A 23,457-nucleotide genomic window follows, 5' to 3' on the forward strand; every position below is an offset into this window, starting at 1 on the left:
TGTCAGCAACTTTTGATACTGTGGACCATGTGAAACTGCTGAGGCATCAAGATGGTGAGGTGGGTTTGGTTGGAGCAGCGTTGAGATAGTTTCACTCTCTTCTGTTGGCCCACACCAAAAAGGCTGCAGTGAGAGATGCTGAATCATTTCCTGACATGGGGTGCCACGAGATCTGGAGTTAAATCTCATGTTTCATATCTTAAATCAGGCATTATAATGAGATCATCCAAAGGCTTTGAACATGATATCAATATGCTGGTGACACTTAGGGTGAATAAGCTGCTGGCTGATGTAGTCTTGGTCTTGGTGCAGTGCCTGAATGCAGTGGTGCAGTGGCTAAGGGAGAACAAACTGATACTGAAGTACAGCTAAAATAGAAGTGATGCTGGCTGGAAGGGCCACTGCTTTAATGAGACATTAATGGTGCATAGCATTTGCTGAAAGACTTTGTTAAGAGCTTAAGAGTCTTGCTGGATCCTGGCCTCTTGCTAGAGAAACAAGTGTTTCTGAGAAATGAAAACTACTTTTATTCTCCTACATCTAGTTAGGATACTGGCTCCCTATTTGCAAACCTGTGTCCTAGGCACACTGATCCATGCTCCAGTAACCTCAAGACTTGATTACTATAACACCTGTACATGGGGTTGCCCTTGAAGACTATTCAGACACTACAGGTGCCTCAAAATATGACAACTTCTTTGTTTTATGGGACTAGCTGGCAGGAGCGTGGCACTTCTATTTTGAAATTCCTTCTTTGCCTGCCAATTACATTCATGCTCCACTTCAAAGCATTGGTTTCTGAAGCCTTTTATGACCAGGGCCAGTCCAAGCCACCTCCTCATCCCACCACAGGGGAGTGGGAAGACCCTACCATCTCCCCCACACATACACACACACCATGGCATGGCTCCACTAGCTGCCCTTGTTCCATGCATGGGGGCAATATGTGGAAGCAATCACCATCCCCCTGCATCTGGCAGCACAGTATGGAGATGGCCCCTGCTCCCTTCTGCCGCAGTGAGATGAATCTTACTGTCCTTGTCTCATGTGCAGTGGTGAGGCAAGAAGTGGTGAGGCTATAGTGTTCTTGGGTTCTGAGATGCTAGGGGAAATGCAAGCATATAAATACTTTAACTAAATAAATGCATCCCTGTTGTCATTAGCTCCCTGTGATTTGTGCTGCATGAAGGGAACGGCGTGTTTTCCTAGTGTCATATATAGAGCTGTCATTTAATTTTATTTTTAAGCTTTTAAAATGTATTTGATTTGCATACCACCCTCCCAGGAAGGTGGCTCAGTCTGTTATCCTCTATCCTCACTCCCAAATCTCCCTTTTCCTACTCTCCTCTTCCTGTCTCTATGCCTCTTCTTTAAGCTACTATAATTATTAAAAAGCTTGCAGATCATTCACTGGGATCTTTAGTGGAAGTGCTAAGTATATAGCTTTTATTTTAAAAGCCCTTAAGTACAGCCTGTAAAAATGGTTTATGGTAATCTTGATTCATTTTATGACCAGTCTTCTACATGTCAATCCTACTCTGTGTTATTTCCACCACCACCACCACCACCCCCAGCACTAATCTCTCAACACTTGGCAACAAACACCATTTCACTATCATGGAATATATTAACCTTGACTATTGTGTAAATGTCTGTTAACATACTATACAAATATACCAATGACATGTATAAAGGACAGTGAGGAAATTGTTGAATATTTATCTTGTTTGATTTGTGAGTCTGCTCTCTATTGGTTCTGTCATGAAGAAGAAATGGGAACCTGTATGGACTTGCGGGAAGCATCTCACTCCCCGTCTCCCACTGTTTCCTATTTCCTTTCCCTGAAAGCCCCCTTAGTCTGTCCCTGTTTCCTGTTGCCTTCTCTCCTTTTCAGGTTGCCTGCCTCCAGGGAGAGGCTGGAGATTTCCTGGAATGACAACTAATCTCCCAACTACAGAGATCAATTTCCCTTAGGCTTGCCAGATCGAGGTTGGGAAATCCCTGAAGATTTGGCAGTGGATGCTTGGGAGGATGAGATTTGGGGAAGCAATCTCAGGGAAGCAACCTCAGCAGGATATAATGCCATGAAGCCCAAAGCAGCCGTTTTATCCAGGGGAAACGGATCTCTGTCAAGTGGAGAACAGTTGTAATTCCAGCCCCCACCTGGGCAACACTTATCATGAATGACTGCTCTGGAAGATGGTGTCTTTGGCATTGTACCCCTGTGAGATACCTCCCCTCCTCAAACTCCACCCCCCCAGGCTCCCCCACCCCGATTTTTAGGAATTTCCTATCCCCTTTCCCTCTTAGCTGCTGCAGGTTTTCCAGGCTGTGTGTCTGTGATGTGATAGTTTTAGTCCCTGGCAATTCACCAGTAACTGTGGCTGGCATCTTCAGAGGCAGGGCACAGGATGATGGGAATCTCTCCCATGCAAAAGTGTGGAGTGTGTGAACAGTTGCTGGACATTTTATTCACCTCTCGGGGTGGGGTGTAACATTCTTGTGTTGTCTTGGAGTCTCCTAGGGATGGGAGTGGAGCTAGGAAGCTTTCCTGATGGAGTTTATTAACAAGTCTACTGGCAAACGTTTTTCCTGGGTCTGGGTGGAGTTCACTAGAAAATAGTCAAAGCTTTGCCTGTCTTATCTGAGGAACCATCACAAGGTGTTTGTACAGTCCCATAGTTCTTAATTCTGGTGGTTTTTAGGACTAGTAGCCAGGTTTGATTGCTTTTCACACTTTTTCGTTGAAGCCGTTTCAATAGCTTCCCTGCAACATAGTAGCTGTTAGTGTTGTCCAGTATTTCTGTGTCCTCAGATAGGATTAGGTATCTAGATTGGTTTAGATTAGGCTTGTGCACTTCGGCGGCCATTTAGGTCTGAGGCGGCCAGCACTGCGGCGCGGGGGGGAGGGCCGCCTTAGGCTTGAATGGCCGCCAAAGCGGCCGAAGATCACCGAAGTTCACCGAAGCGCACAAACCTAGTTTAGATCATGATCAGCTATTGCTGATTTCTCAGGTTGTTTTAGCCTGCAATGTATTTCGTGGCCTTGTCTTGTCTGAATACAACATTTTATAGTCCCAGCGTATACTTGACCACAGCTGCATGGTATGTGGTAGATTCCTGCAGAGGCAAGGTAGTCTCTTTTGCTGATTGTGGCATTTGTTGTATTTCTGAAGGATCTGAAGACTGTGTGAAGGTTATGTTTTTTCATCAGGTTTCCCAATCAGGTTGGTGATTCCCTTGATGTATGGCAGTAACACTTTCCCTATGGGAGGCTATTTTTCCTCAGTTATGTGTTTTTCTCTTGTTTTTATAGCTCTTCTGATTTTATTTTTGGAGTAGCCATTAGCTTATAGAGCCCAGTTTAGATTATTAAGTTCATTGTTGAGAAGCTGAGGAATGTTTCTCAAGTTACTTTATTTCCTGAGTTTCTCAAGTTATTTACTTCCCGAGAAGTAAATAAAATGCCCATCAAGTGTTCAACATGCCACATTTTAGCATGGAGAGATTCTCATCTTGCCATGTCCTACCTGTGAAAATGCAGTTTTCTGGAGCAATGTCAGGGACTAAAATTATCATACGACAGCCCAGAAAACTCACAACAGCCAGTTGACTTCAGCAGTGAAAACCTTCACCAATTCACTACAGGTGCTACTTTTATCATTTTTAAAACCTCAGTGTATTTTTTTTAATCTTCCATTTCTCTGCAAACCTAGGGCCCTTTTCAGGTTTGTAAAAAATTTGTCTTGTCCATTCACAGCTCTGATAACCAGATTTATTGTGAACCACCGTGAGACCTTTTGGCGAACGGCGGTATATAAATCCAATAAATAAATAAAAGTATCCAAAGATATCCCAACTTTCCTTTTTAGAGTATAGATTCAGCTGTGTTGGTCTAAAACAACAGGACAAATTTTGAGTCCCATGGTGTCTTCAAGACCAACAAAGCTTTATTCCCACGAAATCTTATAAAACATTTTGGTCTTAAAGGTGCCACTGGACTCAAACTTTGTTCTGTTATGATATGATGTCACAATATTGATTGTTTATAGCTATGTGTGTTGAATTCAGGTTGCTTTGTCCTGTTTTATGTTAGCAACAAAATGTTTCTCTATGCTTACAGTACTAGCCTTTTGCTCTAAATTTTTAAGCTGAGTTACCAGATGATTCCCTAGAGCGGGAGTAGTCAACCCCCGGTCCGCAGCCCAGTACCAGGCCACAAAGGCCTTAGTACCGGGCCGCTGGCAGCCGTGCCTGCCTCTACCCCCCCCCCCCCGCAGCAAGAAGCTCGCCAGGCCGTAAGCGAAGCGGCCACTGAAGCACCCGCTTCGCTCGTGGCCCAGCTAGCTTCTTGCTGCGAGTGGGAGGGAAAGAGGCAGGCGTGGCTGCTGGCACACCGGCGAATGTAAATGTGCATGCACGTTTGAGCCCCTGCTGGCACAAACATGCATGCACGGCAACTGCGCCATGCGCGTTTGCACGCAGCTCCCGCGCGTGTGTGGCGCACGGGCCCCCGGCTCTCCCCCACCCCCGGAGGCGGTCCTCAACTGCAAAAAGGTTGGGGACCGCTGCCCTAGAGCATGGCCATAAAGGATGGTGGACAAGGCTGGGATCTTGACGCTATACCTTTTTAGTGTTATTTATTTATTTATATACCACGTTACTATGCATATGTATTCGTATGTGACTACAAGCAGCAAGATCTTAAAACACCGTTAGAATCAGCAATATCAAATAATCAATAAAAATAAATTCATTTATTTCATATATATTTAGAAGAAGAAGAAGAAGAAGAAGAAGAAGAAGAGTTGGTTCTTATATGCCGCTTTTCCCTACCCGAAGGAGGCTCAAAGCGGCTTACAGTCGCCTTCCCATTCCTCTCCCCACAACAGACACCCTGTGGGGTAGGTGAGGCTGAGAGAGCCCTGATATTCCTGCTCGGTCAGAACAGTTTTATCAGTGCCGTGGTGAGCCCAAGGTCACCCAGCTGGTTGCATGTGGGGGAGTGCAGAATCGAACCCAGCATGCCAGATTAGAAGTCCGCACTCCTAACCACTACACCAAACTGGCTCTCATTTATACCCACATTATCTCCTTATACTCAAAGCAGCTATTAAAGCAGTGAAAGTTGCAAGGATACAAAAAAATTCATAAGCGCCCAGAAACCAATTAAAAACAAAATGCACAAGGTAATACAAAATTAAAGCACATGGTTAAAACCAATATACACAGTTAAAAGCCAATAAACAAATTTTAAAATGCAGCCTAATTTACCAAGCCAGTTCAACTGTACAATGGTGACAATGACAGGTACTGTAATGTAATGTAACAAACTTTATATTTTGAGTGGAAATGTTGGGGGGTCGTCTTATACGCCGGCAAATACGGGTAGTTAAACCAGTGCAGTTGACACAGTACTAGAGTTTGTATACATTTCAAGCAGCTGATAGCAAACAGGAGTCTTGTTGCTGGATTTTGTATAAACGAAAGAGTCAAATTTTGAACCACAAAGAGCCCCATCTATATACTTGGCCTGAGGTTTTGCATACGGAGGGCATTCAAGGATGTTGTGTGGTAAATCCTCCAAAACTAGTAGGCCACAAATACAAAATGGTTGCTCCTTTGGCGTCCTGTTAGACCAGCCTAACTGGCCGGCAGTAGGCGTTGTTTCGAAGTGCAGAGCTCTTAAATTATTATTTGAGATCCTAGCTAGATAAGCTGATCTCCAGTGATCATTTTAAAATAAACCATATTACAGATTTTGTTTGTAAGTCTTGTCATAGAGTGTATCACCACTGAAAATCCAATCTCTTAACTGGGAGTTATCAGCATGGGGACTTAACGCATCATCAGGAATGGTGTATTGCGATATTATTATTATTATTATTATTATTATTAGATTTATAGCCCGCCACTCCCTTGCGGCTCGTGGCGGGTAACAATATCGCAAATCCCCATTAAAACCCCATAAAACAATAATAACATTGCCAATATTGCCGGCATGGCAAGGATGGCAGCTCAACTCCCCCCCCTCCCTCCCACTACTAGCGGGTGGAGAGGAGGTCCTGATGATGTTTTGCTTCGGGTCCAGAACCCGAGTCCCCGGGGGAAGCATAGATCTATTATAAGCCCCGGCCTCAACCATAAACCTGGCGGAAGAGCTCCGTCTTGCATAAGGTTGTTAATGAGGGAGCTGTGCAGGGAGTCCTCTTCTTTCATGATGTTATATGATAGTTGGTTCAATGAACTTGAATTTGTCATATTATTTTGTTTCCATGACACTGGTCTGTTGCTGCATTCCATACTGTCCAAAGTTTCAAAATACATTCAGAGTCAGGCTCCCGTCAGCCAGGGGTCCATTGTGATGTAGCTGCCAATCATACTGGGACTTCCCTTGAAGGAAAGCTTTGACCTTTATAAGGTGCAGGAACCTGCCTTCCAGATGGAGCACAATGTAGCATTAATAATACATTGGATCTGCTACAACCGCTTAGCTGCCTGTTTCGAGGCACAATTCAAGGTGTTAGTTTTTATACCCCTCCCAAACTAGTGCCTATGTACTTGAAATACTACTTTTTTGCCCACTCGCCAAACAAGGTCAACTCAAGGTCACCTCTTGGGAGAGGTGCATATGGCTTCAATTAGATATATCCTTTTCAATGACAGGTCCCACTGCAATGGCCTATAAAAATGTGCTAACAAGGCTTCAGAAGCTGCATATGACTTTTTTATTCAGCAGTATCCCATGCATGAATATCATTCTATTCCTTCAGCTTAGGTACTGCCCACCTGCCTAACAGTACACTTACAGACTTCTAAGATCATTGACTCCAATTGGCTTGGAAGAATATATTATATCTCAGGATTATACTGTTGTTGGAGGCCTCCTTGTGATCTTACCTTTTGCTGTGTCTTGCTATTTGGTGGCTGACCATTATTATGCCTCTACTATTTGTGTTGTTTTCATCTTTTGTATTGCATTTTATTATATCTTTTAAAACCTTATTTATAAGATTACTTTATTGCTCTTTTAGTGGAGTTGTGTGGTAGAAACTCTTAAAATAAATGAATCATTTTCTTTTAGCAATGGAAATGTTCTTAAGGGATTGTGTCTTCTTGTTTTTGTGGTGGCACGTATATATATACATTATAAATGCATTGCTTTTGCATGTGCTAGATTGTTGTCATGACATGTGGTTCCTTTCTTAATCTAATTCTTTCTTAATCTGTAATTTCATTTTACTTCAGTAACCAATGGAGAGAGAGAGGTTTTCGTAATCTTTGTGCGGTGGAAACTAAACAGTTTAAAAATGCTTTAAAATGCTGAAGACACATATGAAGCTGCTTTGTGAAGGAACCTATCAAATGGGACCACTGCTGCATCTAGTTTAGGATTGTCGACTTCAGCACAGCAGATCTCCAGGGTCTCAGACAGAGGAGGATTCTAATAGTAGGATGTTGGAGTAGTCAAGGCTGTTAAAATTCTGCGCTCAGTCAACCAAAAGTTTGTGGCAAGAAAAGCTGGGGCATTGTAACCTGTATAAATTCTGCTGTGAGAATGTTTTATAAGGCTGAACAGTCTGGCTTTTCTGACATGGTATTTCTTTCATTCTTATCCCTGTTCTGTATTTTAAAAATCAATTTGCATGATTAATCCTAGGGAGTAGCAGTGACCTAGGTAGGACACTGAAACTCTGTACTAGGACCCACGGAAATCTTACGCAATCACACCTTGAAATATATGTTCCAATTGAAAGAGCCAGAATCTTGCTCCCCTCCCAGAGGAAAACTTGAGCTTCCCAGAAAGCTGAATACCTAATAAATATTGTACTTTTCCCACACTCTCACATTGCATTTATTCTTATCATGCCTTTCTTCCAAGTAGCTCAGGATAATGTACATAGTTCTGTTTCCTTTCATTTCCTCATAGTTACTCTTTGAAGCATATTAGACTTCAAGAGAAAGACTGACCCATAGTCACCTAGGAATCTTCATGAACAGGATTTAAACCTAGGTCTCCTTGGGATGTTAACCTTATCTTTAAACCCCGCCCATGGCGCGGTGCGCCGCGGACTTAATAATTGACTAAGGGCTGTGTGGGAGGAGTTAGGGCCGCGGCTCCTGATTGGCCCCTCCAAGTGTCCATCTCGCTCCAAGCAGCTTCGCGCGGCTCCCCGTTGCCTGCTTTGCCCGGCCACGAAATCACCACATCGACTGACTGGCAGCCGATGCGGTAAGTCCTGTGCGGGGCCGTACCGTCTTTGACGCGGGAGAAGCCTCCTGAGAGCTGCCGGGGGGGCTGCGCCGCCTTCTCCTGGTCGCTGGAGCGGCCTGGCCGCGTCAAAGATGCGGCCAGGCCGCTCCAGTGGCCGGGAGAAGGCTCCGGAGACCTGCCGGTGGGGGGGGGGCTGCGCCGCCTTCTCTCGGCCGCTCCAGCAGCTGGGAGAGGGCTCCGGAGACGTGCCGGTGGGGGGGGGCTGCGCGCCACCTTCTCCCGGCCGCTCCAGAAGGCTCCGGAGAGCGGCCGGGGGGGGTCTTCGCCACCTTCTCCCGGCCGCTGGAGTGGTCTGGCCGCATCCAGCACGCGGCCAGGCCGCTCTAGCGGCCAGGAGAAGGCTCCGGAGAGCTGCCGGGGGGGGGGGTCTGCGCCGCCTTCTCCCGGCCACCCTAGCGCCCATTTTATTCACCTTTAAAATGGGCTTTATTCCTAGTAGAATCATAAATTTGGAATAGATCTCCAGAGTCATCGTCTAACCCCCTGCAGAATGCACAGTGCTTTCCCTAGTAATGTGTGCCTTATGATTTTTCTTATGTCTTCTCCAATGTACATCTTCAGGAGGGGTCCAGTGTGCAGACTGTTGTCACAATGCTACCCCAGCTTTCTATTCAATTTGGAACAGGCTCTTTACCTTCCCCTGAATCTGTAATTGTAGGATTGAGGGCCATTCCGCACTTATTCAAAATTGCAGAATGGTTGCAAATTGAAATCGCTACTGTTTTGCAGTTATGCACAACATCGTTGACAATCTGCAACACTCCTGAAACCGATCCACAAAAAGCGCTTCATTGTAGCGCTTTCGGGCGGTGTTAAGATTGTAAAGTTGTAGATTGACCAATACAAAGCAAAGTCAGCTGTGATTGTTTTCCATGCAGTCCTGTTGCTCTGCAGACTCAGTTACACTAGACACCAGGGAAACAATCCAACAGCAAGATGACCCTGATGCTGAGAAAATGCAAAGACAATGGGAGGGATCAAGGCAGGCATGCCTTTCACAGCTAGGCTTAACTTGAAGAACATCTGAGTAGGCCTGTAATTAGATGTGCTAAGTGCTACAGCACACTTGGTCTCAAAGCTACTCACAGTTCTGCAGGTGGCTTATATATTGAAGGGACATTTTGAAAAGGAAAGTTGTTCATTTCACTGGGAAACATTACCTCAGTGGCAGAGATTCAACATTACCTCAGTGTTAATTATGCAGGGAATTAAAAGTAAACCGATTAAGGTAAAATTTTGCCTTTCCTACTTCACTTTCAGATAGAAGGCAAAGAGGGATAATTCTTACCTGGCCGTTTGGGAAATGGTGATTCCCAAGATGACAGAGACATGTGGGCGAGGACAGATTCATCCTGTGCCACTTGTTCTGCTCAGAACTCTAATTTGACAAGAAATTGTTGTGTTTGTGGATCTGCTGAGGACTGAGCTTGAGAATCCAAGGCAGGATCCAAGCAGACGTGGAATTGACCAAATCTGGCACAATAACCCATCTGCTGGATCCAGTTGATTTAAACCTCGAAGTAACCAATCGCACACACTGGTGGGAAGATCCATTGTCTGTTTTGTGTATAAATATTGGGGTTTTCTGTGGGATTTTCAGTATTGTTGTTAGGATTACTAGCAACTTGTACCATGGTGAGATCATAATAAAAAGAGCTGCTTATATGCCCAGTTGTCATGGCTTCCTCCAAACTCACGGATCTAACGGAGTACCCAGTGCCAGCCCTGCTTTTGCTTGTTTCATCTTCCCCTGATTGAAAGTAAGACATAGTTTCGTTTTTCAGCCACAAGAGGCTTTCAAAAGGACTCTTGTGCACAGATTAGCTTCTCTCTACTCTCTCATTTGGAACCAGACCACAATTTACATACTAATACCATAATAGCACACACCCCTTTTTAAAAAAACAACAGAAAAGAAAACCTGAAAAGCTACTTTGGGAGGGAACACTTAGGAGCAAAGAAGTGGCAGGTCATGTGTGTTGGTTAATCCTTTCACAGATAGAGCAAGATTTGATTCTAGTAGACTTTAAACATCAAGATTTCCAAGGTATAAGTTTTCAAGTGCCAGATTTCCCATCATCAAGTAGCTTGCTCTTGAAAGGTTATACTCTAAAAATCTTGCTGTTTTTAGCATACTGCTGACCTCAAATCTTGCTCTTCTGCTGCAAACTAACATGGCTACGCAACTGAACCAGCCTTTTACTGGTGTTTCTTCACTGGTAGTTTCCCTCTGTGACGGAAATATGGATCTGAGCTCTCAACAATTGGGGCTTTTCTGCACACAATTAATATAGTGAAGTGCTTACTTAATGTAAGCATTATATTCCAGCCATTCCATATGACGTCACCCACATCTAGCGTCTGGTCAGCCGACAGCTCACCACATCCTCCATTTTTAAAGCGTGAGTTGAGGAATCGCATAAAGTGGATTCACCAACCTAAAAAGCGCTAGCATCTGGAGAGCAAACAGCAGAAGGAAGGTATGGAGGCTCAAACGTGCTAGAGTTGTCTGTATTGCTCTGCTCTTGCACCCGCCTCTCTCTCCCAGGGACAGAAATTTCCTTTTAAAAATGGTGATTTACCTAGAGCAATGAATAGGCAGACACACATATAAGGTAAAGGTAAAGGTATCCCCTGTGCAAGCACCGAGTCATGTCTGACCCTTGGGGTGACGCCCTCTAGCGTTTTCTTGGCAGACTCAATACGGGGTGGTTTGCCAGTGCCTTCCCCAGTCATCACCGTTTACCCCCCAGCAAGCTGGGTACTCATTTTACCGACCTCGGAAGGATGGAAGGCTGAGTCAACCTTGAGCCGGCTGCTGGGATTGAACTCCCAGCCTCACGGGCAAAGCTTTCAGACGGCTGCCTTACCACTCTGCGCCACACACATATAGGCAATGCCAGAAACAAAATAAAATGGTTTTCTGTGTTGTGACACAAAGCGTGACTCTCAAAAGTTTTCTCCCCACCCCCACCCCCCATCAGGAATGATTCTTCTCTTCCCAAATCAAATGTCTCGTGAATCACTAAGAGCCTAATCTGGCTGATTTTGCTTTGGTGCCTATTAAAGTCAATGTGCCCATTGGCTATAATGGGAATTTCAGCTTTTCCACCTTTCCCAGGGCCTGGGGAGTGGGGGGTTAGGTTACAGCCTCTAAACTTTCAGGATAGTTCCAGGAGGCTCTTCCCTGACTCCTGTCCAAATTCCATAATGATTGGTCCAAGGGTCCACTTTTAGGTGCTCACAAAGGGGGTGCCCCCATCCCTCCATTATATCCAATGGAGAGTCCATCCCATAGGATATAATGGAGGGATGGCACCCTTAGGGAGCCCCAAGACATGGATCCCTTGGACCAATCCTTCTGAAATTTGGAGGGGTGTCAGGGAAGAGCCTCCTGGAGGTACCCTGAAAGTTTGGAGATTGTACCTCAAACTCCCACCTTCCTCCCAGGCCCTGGGAAAGGCAAAAAAGCAGAAATTCCCATGTAGTCAATGGAGGAAGGGGATTAGTTGCTTTAATTGATTGACAGGTGGAAGCGCGACACGTATAAGGTGTGTTGCTCTCTTCCACCATTTCTAGCAGCAGATGTGGAGGGTGAGATGGGTGAAAAGGCGGCTGACAAAGGCGAGACAGCAAAAAGGTGAGGAGAGGCCGGGAAGCACAATAAAAGTAAGTGCTTTGTCATTCAACTGCTGTAATGCTATTTTTAGTAATGTGCAGAAATGCCCTTAGTTTCTGTCCCTGCCTCCCTGGTCTGTATCAGAGGTACCTTGTTTAGGTCCTGTTTTTGGTTTCAGTATTTCAGTCTATGTGATTTAATGTTCTTCATTTGTAAGTCATCTTTTCCCTTTGGAAGCAATAAGGAAACCAGTTGTGGAAGCTTCTCTAGTCTCCTGTCTGCTGGTAACAAAATAGGACTGAATAATGAAGCAGGATGGCTAAGCTCACCACTACCTATCATGTCCTACCTAGAGGGTACTGTAGCCTTCCAGAAAGACTTTCAAATGTGCTGTTCTTTCATTCTTCCTGGCAATGTAGGATTTCACCAGAAATGTCCTGTAGCTGAGGTACATTTTTAATATTGTGGGCATATCGTGCCTGCAGCCAAAGAGGTTTACTTTGTGTGTAAGAGGTGAGAATTTCCAGTCTTGGAGATCTCCTGTACTCCTGCATGAATAACTAATTTGGGCATACCTGAATTAGTAATTTAAGCATTTGCAAAGTAGGTATTAGTAGTATTTAATTTGGACATCTCTATCCAAGAGCCGTAACTCCTGCAGGGACTCAGTAGCTGGCTCCTCTGAGGTTAGTTTGGCTGAATCTGCCTATCAGAAAAGATAGGCTTCCCCTCCCCTTGAATTGCTAGATTATGGTTGAAGCACAGCATAATTGCTAGTCCCCCCTGAAGGCTTTGAGGCATACTAGATGTATGGTCAGCTGAGCACACCTCCCTGCCATGCCCCCCTGAATTTCCATGTTATCCAGAAGTAACATCACCCAAATGGAAACATTATTTCATTTAGAAGTTTTCTACCACAAATGAGGCATAACAGAATAGGACACCTGGGATCACTAGACCACATGAAGCCCATTGATAAATAGCTTTCACTGTACAGACAGAGTCTTTTGGAGTTGCTGAAGACCCCTCTCCCTACCACCGAAGGCCCAGAACTAACCAGGAGGCTCCTGTGGCCTAGGGCTTGGCTGTGAATTGGCGGTAGGCTACAGAAAGGCCCACTCCCTACTACCCGAGGTCTGGAGCTCACAGAAGAGCCCTCTGGGTTATTCCCCAAAAAATACTCACTGGGTTATTCCCAAAAAAAATCCTCCAAAGACCTCCCCAATTCACCAACTGAATCCCACGGAAGGATTCACCTCGCTCAACTCCAGCTATCACCAATGACACAGGTTGACAAAGTGGTAAAAGTTTGAATGGCCAGGGACCCTCCCTTTCCCACCCCCTCCAGGTCCATTATTGGACACTTTTGTGGGGATGGGTAAACTTTTGGTGGGGATGGGTAAACCTGCCCATGTAGGGAGTTGTTTTTTTTTTAATGAAACAATAATCATTTCAAAAATCCCAGCATGCTGCGGCACACCTCAGATGCATCACTGGCCACAGCATACTGGTTGTGAATGCCTAGTAGAATGTGCTCTGTGTGGGACTGCCCTTGAAAACTGTTTGGAAACTTCAGTTGCTACAGATTGTTGCAATGAGATTGTTGACTGGAATGGATCCTATGTACTTTAGATGGCTTCTCATTTGTTTCCAGACCAAATTCAATGCGTTGCTGTTGACCTTTAAGGCCCTTCCTGGCTTGGGACCAGATACCAGAAGGTCTGGCTACTGCTATACAAACCTACCAGACTGCTATGATTATCTTCTGATTCCCTGATGGGTACCAGCCTGAGATAGGGCCCTTTTGGTGTTGCACCAAAACTATGGAATTCGGTCCCCAAGAATATTTGTCCCCTTCTCTTACTTTTTCCAGCAGGTGAAGAGTTCTCCCCACCCCCAATCTGGTGGTCCCATGATGATCCCCTCTTTACTGCCCTGTAACATAAAGTTTGTGTCCATTGGCATTTTTAAGACCAACACAATTTTATTCAAGGTATAAGCTTTTGGGTGCGTTCACACTTCTTTAGATAAAGTTGTACACAGAAGCTTATACCCTGAATTAAACTTTGTTGGTATTAAAAGTGTCAGTGGACTCAAACTTTGTCCTGCTGCTTCAGCTACCCACCTGAATCCTTATTGCCCTATGTTTGTCTATGGTTTTAAATATCTTTAAACAGCCCCGTGGCGCAGAGCGCCACGGACTGAATAAAGCAGTAACGGCAGTGTGGGAAGAGTTAGGGCGGGTTAGGGCGCGAAGCGGCTCCTGATTGGCCCCTCCGAGTGTCCATCCCGCCCCATGCGGCTCCCCATTGGCTGCTTCACCCGCCCAGACAGCCACAGGTGAGGGGTCGGTCGCGCCACCTTCTCCCGGCCGGCGGAGCAGCCTCAAGAGAGACTCGGGGGGTGGGTGGGCCTGGCCGCCTTCTCCCAGCCGGGAGAAGGCTCGAGAGACCCTTGGGTGGGGGGTGGCCCTGCTCCCCGGCCATCTAGCACCCATTTAATTCCTAAGTGAAATGGGCTTTAGATCTAGTATGTATATATTTTAGTTTTGTTTTAAATTGCTTTTATGATGTGTGTTTATAGTGCGGATCACTTTCCTAGGTCTTCAGCCCTCTGCTTACCAAAGACCTGTAATGTTCACGGAGGTGTTTGAGGCTACTCTGTCTCCCAGTTTATATCATCTTAGTAATGATTAAGTAGCAGTGCTGTACCGACTGCTTGGAAATTCTCTTTCCCTCTGAACCTAGTTTTACTGTGAAGCATGGAAAGGCAAATGGTTATTGGTTTGGTTTGGTTGAGAGGTGTGGATACATTATATTAAAGTGGACAGTGTGGTTTGCTCCTGTGCATTCATGGGAAAGATCAAAGGGCCATGAGTGTTCCAATGTATGCCCTTGCATTTCCTTTAGAAAAACATGTGCAGCTGCTGGATTCCTTGGGGATTTATGATGGAGCTTTGGATCAGTTCTTGAAACAGCCAATGTACCCACAAATCTTTTGCATGTTTTCTCCTGCAGGATTCCAACCTTACGCTGTACACGAACAACCCTGACCTAACGCCATGTTTCCAGAATACTGTCCTGGCATGGATCCCATGCTGCTACCTTTGGGCCATCTTACCTTTCTACCTCCTGTATCTAAAGTCCAACAAACGAGGCTATATTATTCTCTCTGCGCTGAGCAGGTTTAAAACGGTAAGTCGTGCAACTCACCGAGACCACATAAAAACAGCTGTGAACCCTCTCACCTGATTTTAATGAAAATAGGCACACAAACTTCCCTTTGAAGATATTACAATACAAACAACGGGAGAGTTCTGTGCCCAACAAGAAGAAAGGGCAAAATAGGCTGATCATTGACCTTGTGTTTAAAGGGTTATGGATCTGTGTGGCTGTGATTATTTGCAAGAATTTCTAGAAGTATTAAAACAGTCTGAGAACTGGAATTTAGTTTCACATGAACTGTGGGAATCTTTGCTTCACCGAGACCCATTATGCACGGAGGGAATAATGCACATTCGGGGTGGAATGGCGACGACTAAAATCACCGATAACGCACGGTACCGGCTGCAACTGGCTGCAGTGTCAGTGCATGCCGCCGAAAAAGCCACGTTAGCGAAACACGGAAGAAAGCACAGCTTCCGGGTGACCGGGGCACAACCAGAAGCGGCGCCAGGATCACCGCATGCATAATCGGTTACTCTGGGTTTTGCCGCCGTTGCGTCCCGTCCCGTGCATAACTGGTGTGCTTCACGTCTTCCCCTCCGTGTTTTCCATGTGACCCGAAATTGCCGTTTTGGCGGCCGTGCATAAGGGGCCAATAAGAGAAAATATTCGTAACTATCATGAAGGCAAGAATTATTAGCTTTCATGATGTGTGAGTTGTCCCTGCTAAAAGCTCAACAAGGAAGCTGGTGGGACGGGAGACTTGGAGAGACAAGGAAATTTCTGCATTTTTCACAGTAACTGGATTCATTATTTATTTCATTTATGCCATGCCTTTCTCTGTGTAGTGACGTACAGCATTCTACTTTCTTTCATTTCATTTTATCCTCCGAACAACCTGCGAGGTAGGTTAGGTTGAGAGTACATGACTGGCCCAAATTCACCCAGTAAGCTTCCATGACAGAGTGGGGATTCGACTTAGTCAAACATTCAGATATATAGAGATAGTTTTTCATCACTCTCTAAATTGGTCCAACCATTTGAAACAAACTGCCAATTCTTTTAGGAGGCATCACAGCGGCTATTACACTATATTCTACCAAATTTCTTTGACTGCTATGTTATGGTATTCCTATTTGGGGTCCTGACTGTGCTTCTAGCATTGAATTGCTCCAGCCTTTTTTTCTCCACAGATTACTTGATGCACTTAGATGTGTGGCTCACTTAGTTTTAAGCCTCCAAACTCATCTCTCTCAACTAGTTACTCAAGACGGGCTTAACATCCAGAACTTTTTCTGGATCCACCTCCACTTTAGGGCATATCCCAATAGTCTAGTATCTTATATGTTTGCAGACTGTTACATCTCTATCCGATATGGGAAAATAGCTGTTTAAAATCTATTGGACTGATCCTCCAAGAATTTCAAGGCCTAAATGAGAAGTCAGTGTTTCGCCAAGTTAAACTCCAAATCCTAGATATTGACCTTCAGGAACTAATAACTGGTGCTTAGAGATGCTGCTAAGCACTGTCCTATGGCATTCAACTGACATATGGTCTCCCTACTTCTTCTCACTGACCTAGGCGCTGCCTTATGTAAGCATGCCTAAGCTCCCTCCCATTGGCCTGAGAGGGAGGTACATGAACAACCCCCATGCTTAGCACTCTTGCTCCTGTCAGACCACCCATCCCAAAACAAGAGCACATATACTGCTTCACTGCCTTATCACTGCCCATGAACAATACCTTACACCATGGCTGAGCAAAAGATCGATCCATACTGACAAAATTCAGGTGTACTTTATTTTAAAAGACAGACTCATTGATTTCAGAAGCTGTAGCTGGATTCCTATGTAAAGCCCTCTGCCACCACCAAATTGGATACTTCTTGTTTATCTATTTTTATATATATACATGAGTAGTAAGGCCTATGGCATTCTGTAATACAACAGGCACTAGCTCCTGGTTTGGTGTGGGTTTAGTACCTCACTTGGAAGCTGGCAACCCTGAGAGGAGGTCTCTCTTCACAGCAGTCTTGACCCTCGTCAGGTTTACGCACACCAAAATATTGTGGAATTCCAGAACACGAACCTGCACCAATCTGGCAACCTTACCTCCCCTGTGCAATGTTGTCTTGACCTGAAATATGTCAGGTCGTGCTGTGTGGCTGGTTAGGTGGTTGCAGAGGCATTATACCCTTTTGAGGCGTCACTTCCAAACCTTGAGGAATATTTCCAAGTGGGGCCAGGAGATCTCCTGGAATTGCTGTTCATCGCCAGACTATAAAGGTCAGATCCTCAGGCAAAAATAGCTGATTTGGAGGGGTGACTCTGTAGCATTGTACCCCACTGAGGTTTAGAGATGTCAGCCTCCAAGTGGGGTCTGAGGATCCCCTGGAAGTACAGCTCATCTCCAGACAGCTAGGCTGAAGGGAAGGCTCTACCCCCTCACATGCATCCCTTCAAAAGGAATGCATGTGGCCACAGACACTCTTTGGCTAGTAGTCTGTTGCTTGACTGATAATGTCTGCCTGAAGCCTACTGCTGGCAACTGTAGTTCCTGTTGTTGTCTGCAAGGCCAAGTCGTTGCCTAATAAAAATGTATTACCTAGTTCCCCCCCGAAGTCTCACTGTCTACTTTCCTGTAAAGCTAACTCCACTTGAAATTCTGGCCACTTAAGCCTTTGATTTTGTAGGACCCTTCCTGACAAATACTGATTTTTATTTACCAGGCTTGAGAAAAATCACTTTAGTTTCTGTGTCTCTCCATCCATTTACATTCACCATTTACACTTTCAGGCTGTAAATATTCTTCATTTAAATCTTCCTACACTTTCCAGACTCGCAGGACCCATGCTAGTTGGTCGGTCTGTCTGTCTGTGTGTTTGTGCACCCAAATACAAACAGTTGCTGGTAAGGGCTGGTCAAAGCCCATAGCCCAGATGGCACCTGCACCACTCCACCCCAACCTCAGCCTGCAAGCCTCTACCATGGTCTCTACTATTGCTGCTCACCTCTAGATTATAATGATTGGCTCTTCAGGCAAAAATGGCTGCTTTGGAGGGTGGACTCTGAGGCATTGTACCATTATACAATACAATTGTATTGCATTGTACCATTTTGAAGTCCCACTTCCAAACTGCCAGGAATATTTCCAACCCAGGGGTAGCCACCCTCCAGGTGGGGCCTGTAGAGGTCCTGGAATTACAGCTCATCTCCAGACTATAAAGATCTGCTCCCCAGGCAGAAACAGCTGCTTTGGAGTGTAGACAGGGTTGTTGTGCAAAAGAAGCATTTAAGGCCTCTCACACAGGTTGTTGTGGAGATTAAACACTTGAGGCCTACCGCACAGGGTTGTTGTGCAGATGAAACAGGAGGCAAAAGAACCTCCACAACAGCATCGTTTCATCTGCACAACAACTGTGCAGTAGGCCTCAAATGTTTAGAGAGTGGTGGAGAAGAGATGCACATGGCTTGGCTGTGTCTTTCCTCCAGCAGCTAGGCCGGCCACAGCAGAGTTTTAAGTGAGATTGGGGCTTTTCTGGGGCTTCCCTGATGATTAGGCAGAAGGGGAAAGCTTTCCCCCCTCAAAAGCAATGCCCATGCACATCCACAGATTCCCCTGCGTTGCTCTCAGAAACATGTTCCTTGCCTCAGTCAGGGGCTGTTAGAGGCTCCCTTCACAGCAAGCCTGAAGGGAGGAGGGGGTGTGAAATCTTGAGCAAGAGCAGCAATTGGCCCTGGGAGCAATTGGCCAATTGTTCCACCAATAGGAGTCTTTGGAACCTTCATCATGTTGTCAGAAGTATGAACCACACTCTATGTGTGTGTATGTGTGTGTGGGTATATATATACACACGTACACACACATATAAATACAATCTGAGTTCAGGGTTTTTTAATTTAACATACTATTTTATTCTGATCTAGTGTTATTCTGTTTTCATAATTAGTGCCATTAAAGGTTTATTGATGATTAGAACTTAGGTTTCCTAAATGATAGTATGACACTCTAACCTCTATACCAGAAAGGCTTGAAAGGGCTCATTCCCCAGGCTCTGCACCAGGCCTCCTTTCATTCCTCTGCCCTTCCCCTGTTGTGTCTAGTAGTTTTAGCAACTAAGAGAGTAATCCTAAACTGGTCTAGTCATAATTTTAGTCTACCCAGTAGGGTTTACTTAGGATTACACTCTGAAGGTCCTTTTCAGGCTGGAAGTAGTAGGTCATATGATTAGGGGAATGAATTTTAACAGGATTTTAATCTCAGCTGCCCACTGCAGAAATGTGCTCTGTGTCAGAGGTGCTGTTAATATTTTTTTAATGCTCTTGAATCAGACAGAACTTTTGTTTGGGCAAAACTGAAGTTAGCAGTATGACTAGGTAAAAAGATTTACACTGCCATCTGAAGCAGCCATACCCTTCTAAGCCAATTGACCTCAGTAGATTTAGAAAGATCAATCTGTGGTCAAATATTAATAAATAATGTTTAAAACATAAATATTGCTAGAGCAAAAATGTGCTCTACCCTTGAGCTTTGGGCTGTTCCCTCAGCAGTGTTCCCTTGTGCTTAACTCTTTAGTTGAAATGAATTGGAACGTGAAATTGAATAGTGTTAATGTTGGTGAGGTCATGCTTGAAGTCAGCACCCAGGCCCAGCTTCTGTGAGCATAAAACGAGGACAAGAAAAGTAATGACTTGCCTTACCCTGCATTGACCATGGAGTCAGTCTTCTTTGCAGCATGAATGGCCTTCCCACAAGTCAGTTTTTGTACCCTTAATGCACATTTCATGTACATTTAATGCACATTTGCTTCTCACTGGCAGTCTTCAAGCAAAAGTTGGATACATACTTTTCTTGGATGCTTTAGGATGCTTAGGGCTGATCCTGCGTTGAGCAGGGGGTTGGACTAGATGGCCTGTATGGCCCCTTCCAACTCTATGATTCTATGATTTATCAGAGTCTGCCCTTCTGCCTGAATTATAATTTTCCTTATAGGCATATGCTCCTACTCATTGCTCCCATGTCTGGAAATTTACATGGAGCAATCTCAGCAAAGGATCTGGGTACATTAAGTCATGCCTGTAAATAGTTGCTTTCCTGGTTGACCTGTAATTAGTAAGAATTGCCTCTTAGTGACTAAGCAGCAAAAATGTTTTGTATACTGGAAGAGAAGTGATTTCTGTATTTATTATACAACATAATAAATAGGCATAGGTATATGGGGGAGGCATTTTATGGGGCAGGATTTTATGGATTAGCTGCAATAATGTTTTAAGAGCATGCTGAAAAATAACTGCTGAACACATTCTCAACACATCCATTCACTGATTCTCTCTCTCTTTTTCAATTAAAGCTCTTTGCTTTTGCACTCTGGTGTGTCTGCTGGGCCAATCTGTTCTATTCTTTCCATGGAATCGTTCAAGGCAGGACCCCGTCACCTGTGTATTTTGTTACACCGTTACTTGTTGGCATCACAATGGTTGGTATGGATTTCTGTTAATCTTAATTATATGGGACAATGTTTGATGATAAAGACAATGACATGAAGATGATCCCAAGCATTTCAGCTTTCTGGAAATCTAAAAATAAAGAGAGCAAAAGGAATTCACTGGATGATAAATAACTTTTATAGTCTTCTTCATCCAGTTAAGAAGGATTGGGTGATCGAGTAAGAGAACTAACTCAAATGCTTGGGTATGATAGAAAGGAAATAGTAGGGTGGAGGTCCTCATCCTTTTTGAGGCTGTGGGCACCTTTGTATTTCTGATACAGGGTGATGGGTACAGCCACAAAACAGGAGGTAGGGCCGCATATAGGGGAATCTACATGCAGAGGACAGTGATCCACACGACGGTCACCTCTAGGCTGGACTTCTGTAACTCGCTCTACGCTGGCCTGCCCTTATCCTTGATCTGGAAACTGCAACCGGTCCAGAACGCGGCTGCCAAGGTCCTCGCAGCAACACCTCGGAGGTCCCACATCCGGCACATCCTCCAGCAGCTGCACTGGCTCCCGGTTGAATTCTGGATCAGGCTTAAGGTTTTGGTTATCACCTTTAAGGTCATACGCGGTCTGGGCCCAGTATACCTGAGGGACCACCTCTCCTCAAAGAACCTTGCGCTCTACTACTTCCAACCTCCTGGTGGTCCCTGGCCCCAAGTAAGCCTCAACCAGGGCCAGAGCTTTCTCCATTCTGGCCCCCACCTGGTGGAATGAGCTCCCAGAGGAGATCAGGGCCCTAACAGAACCTAAACAATTCCACAGGGCCTGCAAAAGGGAGCTCCTCCACCAGGCATTTGATTGAGGTCGACCCAAACCACCTAGTTGGCCCCCAAGATTGCTCAGCCCTATAGTGTGTGTGTGTGTGTGGGGGGGGTGAGTTTCAAGCTGTTCTGCTCTTCCTTGTCTGGATGTTCTATAATAGCTAGCCTCGTTCCTTGATGTGCCTGCAGCTGCTGTTGAATCTTCCTGGCTGATGTTCTTCAGATATGTGGTTGCAGGGATTGCACAGCATCTGTAGATTTGAAATAGCAGCCAAATGCTGCAGTAAACAGTGGGTCCTGGCTATGTATTTTTAAAATGCAAATATTTACAAACAGATTAGCTTTGGGGCAGGAACGAGAAGCAGTCAAATTTTTAAAGTATGTTCCACTCCAGTTAACCATCTCTATTCCTGTGCATGTTTTAAACACTCTTTTTGAAGAAATGTGTATGTGCATAATGTGTTTCCTTTGAACGCAGTGGGCCTTATGGCAAGAAAGCCAGTAATACGTTCATTGCTGAAAGTCTAGAGTGTTTGCATAATAAGGAGTAATTTTGCTAAAAGTCTAGGATGCTTGCATAATAAGGAGTAATTTGAAAACAAAAATATGGGAGATCTGAGTCACACAACAGTTCCAAGGGGCATGGAGGGAGAGCGATGTTGTGTTTGCATGTATTAATTTGTATAAATATATTGTTGCCTAGCATTGAGGCTGGAAGGGGGAAAAGATGACATGAAGCAACCCCCCTCCCAAATAGTGAACAGAAATGAAATTGCTCAGGCATTTAAAAGAAACTGGGTGTGAAGACGGCATGTATTCTCAGCTATTTTCCACGTGTTCTGCGTTTATTGTCTCTGCAGCTGTTGGCCATGTTGCTCATCCAATATGAGAGGCTTCATGGAGTCCAATCCTCAGGGGTTCTCACCATCTTCTGGCTTGTGTGTCTCTTGTGTGCCTTGGGTCCTTTGCGGTCCAAAATCATCAATTCTTCAGCTCAGGTAATTAGTTGTGTGTGCGTTTGCAGGTGTATGGGGAAAAGATGCGCCAGGGTGGGTGGGGTAGAGTAGGCTGAGATAAGCTGCAGCTGCCTGACTCCCCAACAACATCACGTGTAGAGGAAGCATGGAGTGATGCTAAATGAAGATCTGGCCATGCAAACAAGGAGTTTCTCTTTTCAAAGAAAAGGGCTGGGGGGGAATTAAGTTAGGGAAAGAGAGAGATGGTACTTTTTATAAATCCTTGGTGAAGGCCTGGGTGTGAAACAAGATCAAGTTTTAGTCAAAAGATGAGTGTATCTCAGCATTAGAGGTTAATGTCTACTGAGTTGGTTGGTGGCCAGAGCCCTGTAGGCCAGTGCTTATTTTTCCCAATTTCTAGAACTGTTTGGGCGCTTCGGCACACGAAGCAGCCGGTCTCTCCTGGCGCAGCCAGCACCGCGCCGCGGGAGGGAGAGGAGGCGCGAACGTCAGAGTGCCGGCAGGTGCAACCACGCAGACACAGAGCTCTGCACCTGCATGTGTGCGCCTGTCAGCGCTCCGACGCCTGCGCCTCCCCCCGCCCTCATGGCGCAGCGCTGGCTGCACTAGGAGAGACCAGCTGCTTTGGGTGCCGAAGCACACAACCCCATTGGAATCCATTGTCTATAAACAGGATGTTTGTGCTCTCTCTGAACGAGGAAAAAATTCTCTTTGCCAATTTCATTACTAAGACACTCAGTGAAAACTTACCATATAGTACCCTTCATATATATTTTTAATATTCATCTAAATATTGAACATTCTGAAGAACAATATTCTGCAAGCAGGAGACCCATGAGGCTTTGCAGGGGAAGGGAAAGCCAAGTTTCTCCTTGTCAGTCCCTGCTTCCTCCCCTCTTGTTCTGCTCCCTCCTCCTGCATGTTACCTTGTCATCTCATTACTTCTCCCTCTCTAACCTGCTTGTTTGCCCCCATTTCTTTCCCGTTAAACAATCTGCCCACTGCTCAGCTTCCTTTACCCTTATCTTGGGTTACAATTAACCCATTTTTTAAAAACTAATTGTTTTTGTTCATAACTAATACTGGGTGGTCCCATTGTGGATTTGTTGAACTATGTGGGCAGGCCACCATACTTTGCTATTAGATAGGTCCTTATTCTAG

General features: G+C 45.1%; 1 protein-coding gene across 2 annotated transcripts in view; it reads left to right on the top strand.

The window, feature by feature from the left end:
- Positions 1-23,457, top strand: part of ABCC3 (ATP binding cassette subfamily C member 3) — a 99,900-nt gene that overhangs the window by 19,090 nt on the left and 57,353 nt on the right. For both annotated transcript variants that reach the window (XM_077327978.1, XM_077327980.1), the window contains exons 2-4: positions 14,912-15,088; positions 20,410-20,535; positions 22,180-22,317. In XM_077327978.1, coding sequence (XP_077184093.1) covers positions 14,912-15,088; positions 20,410-20,535; positions 22,180-22,317 — 441 coding nt within the window. The remainder of the gene's footprint in view (positions 1-14,911; positions 15,089-20,409; positions 20,536-22,179; positions 22,318-23,457) is intronic.

The sequence above is a fragment of the Paroedura picta genome, chromosome 3 (genome assembly GCF_049243985.1).
Source record: "Paroedura picta isolate Pp20150507F chromosome 3, Ppicta_v3.0, whole genome shotgun sequence".
Lineage (NCBI taxonomy): Eukaryota > Metazoa > Chordata > Lepidosauria > Squamata > Gekkonidae > Paroedura > Paroedura picta.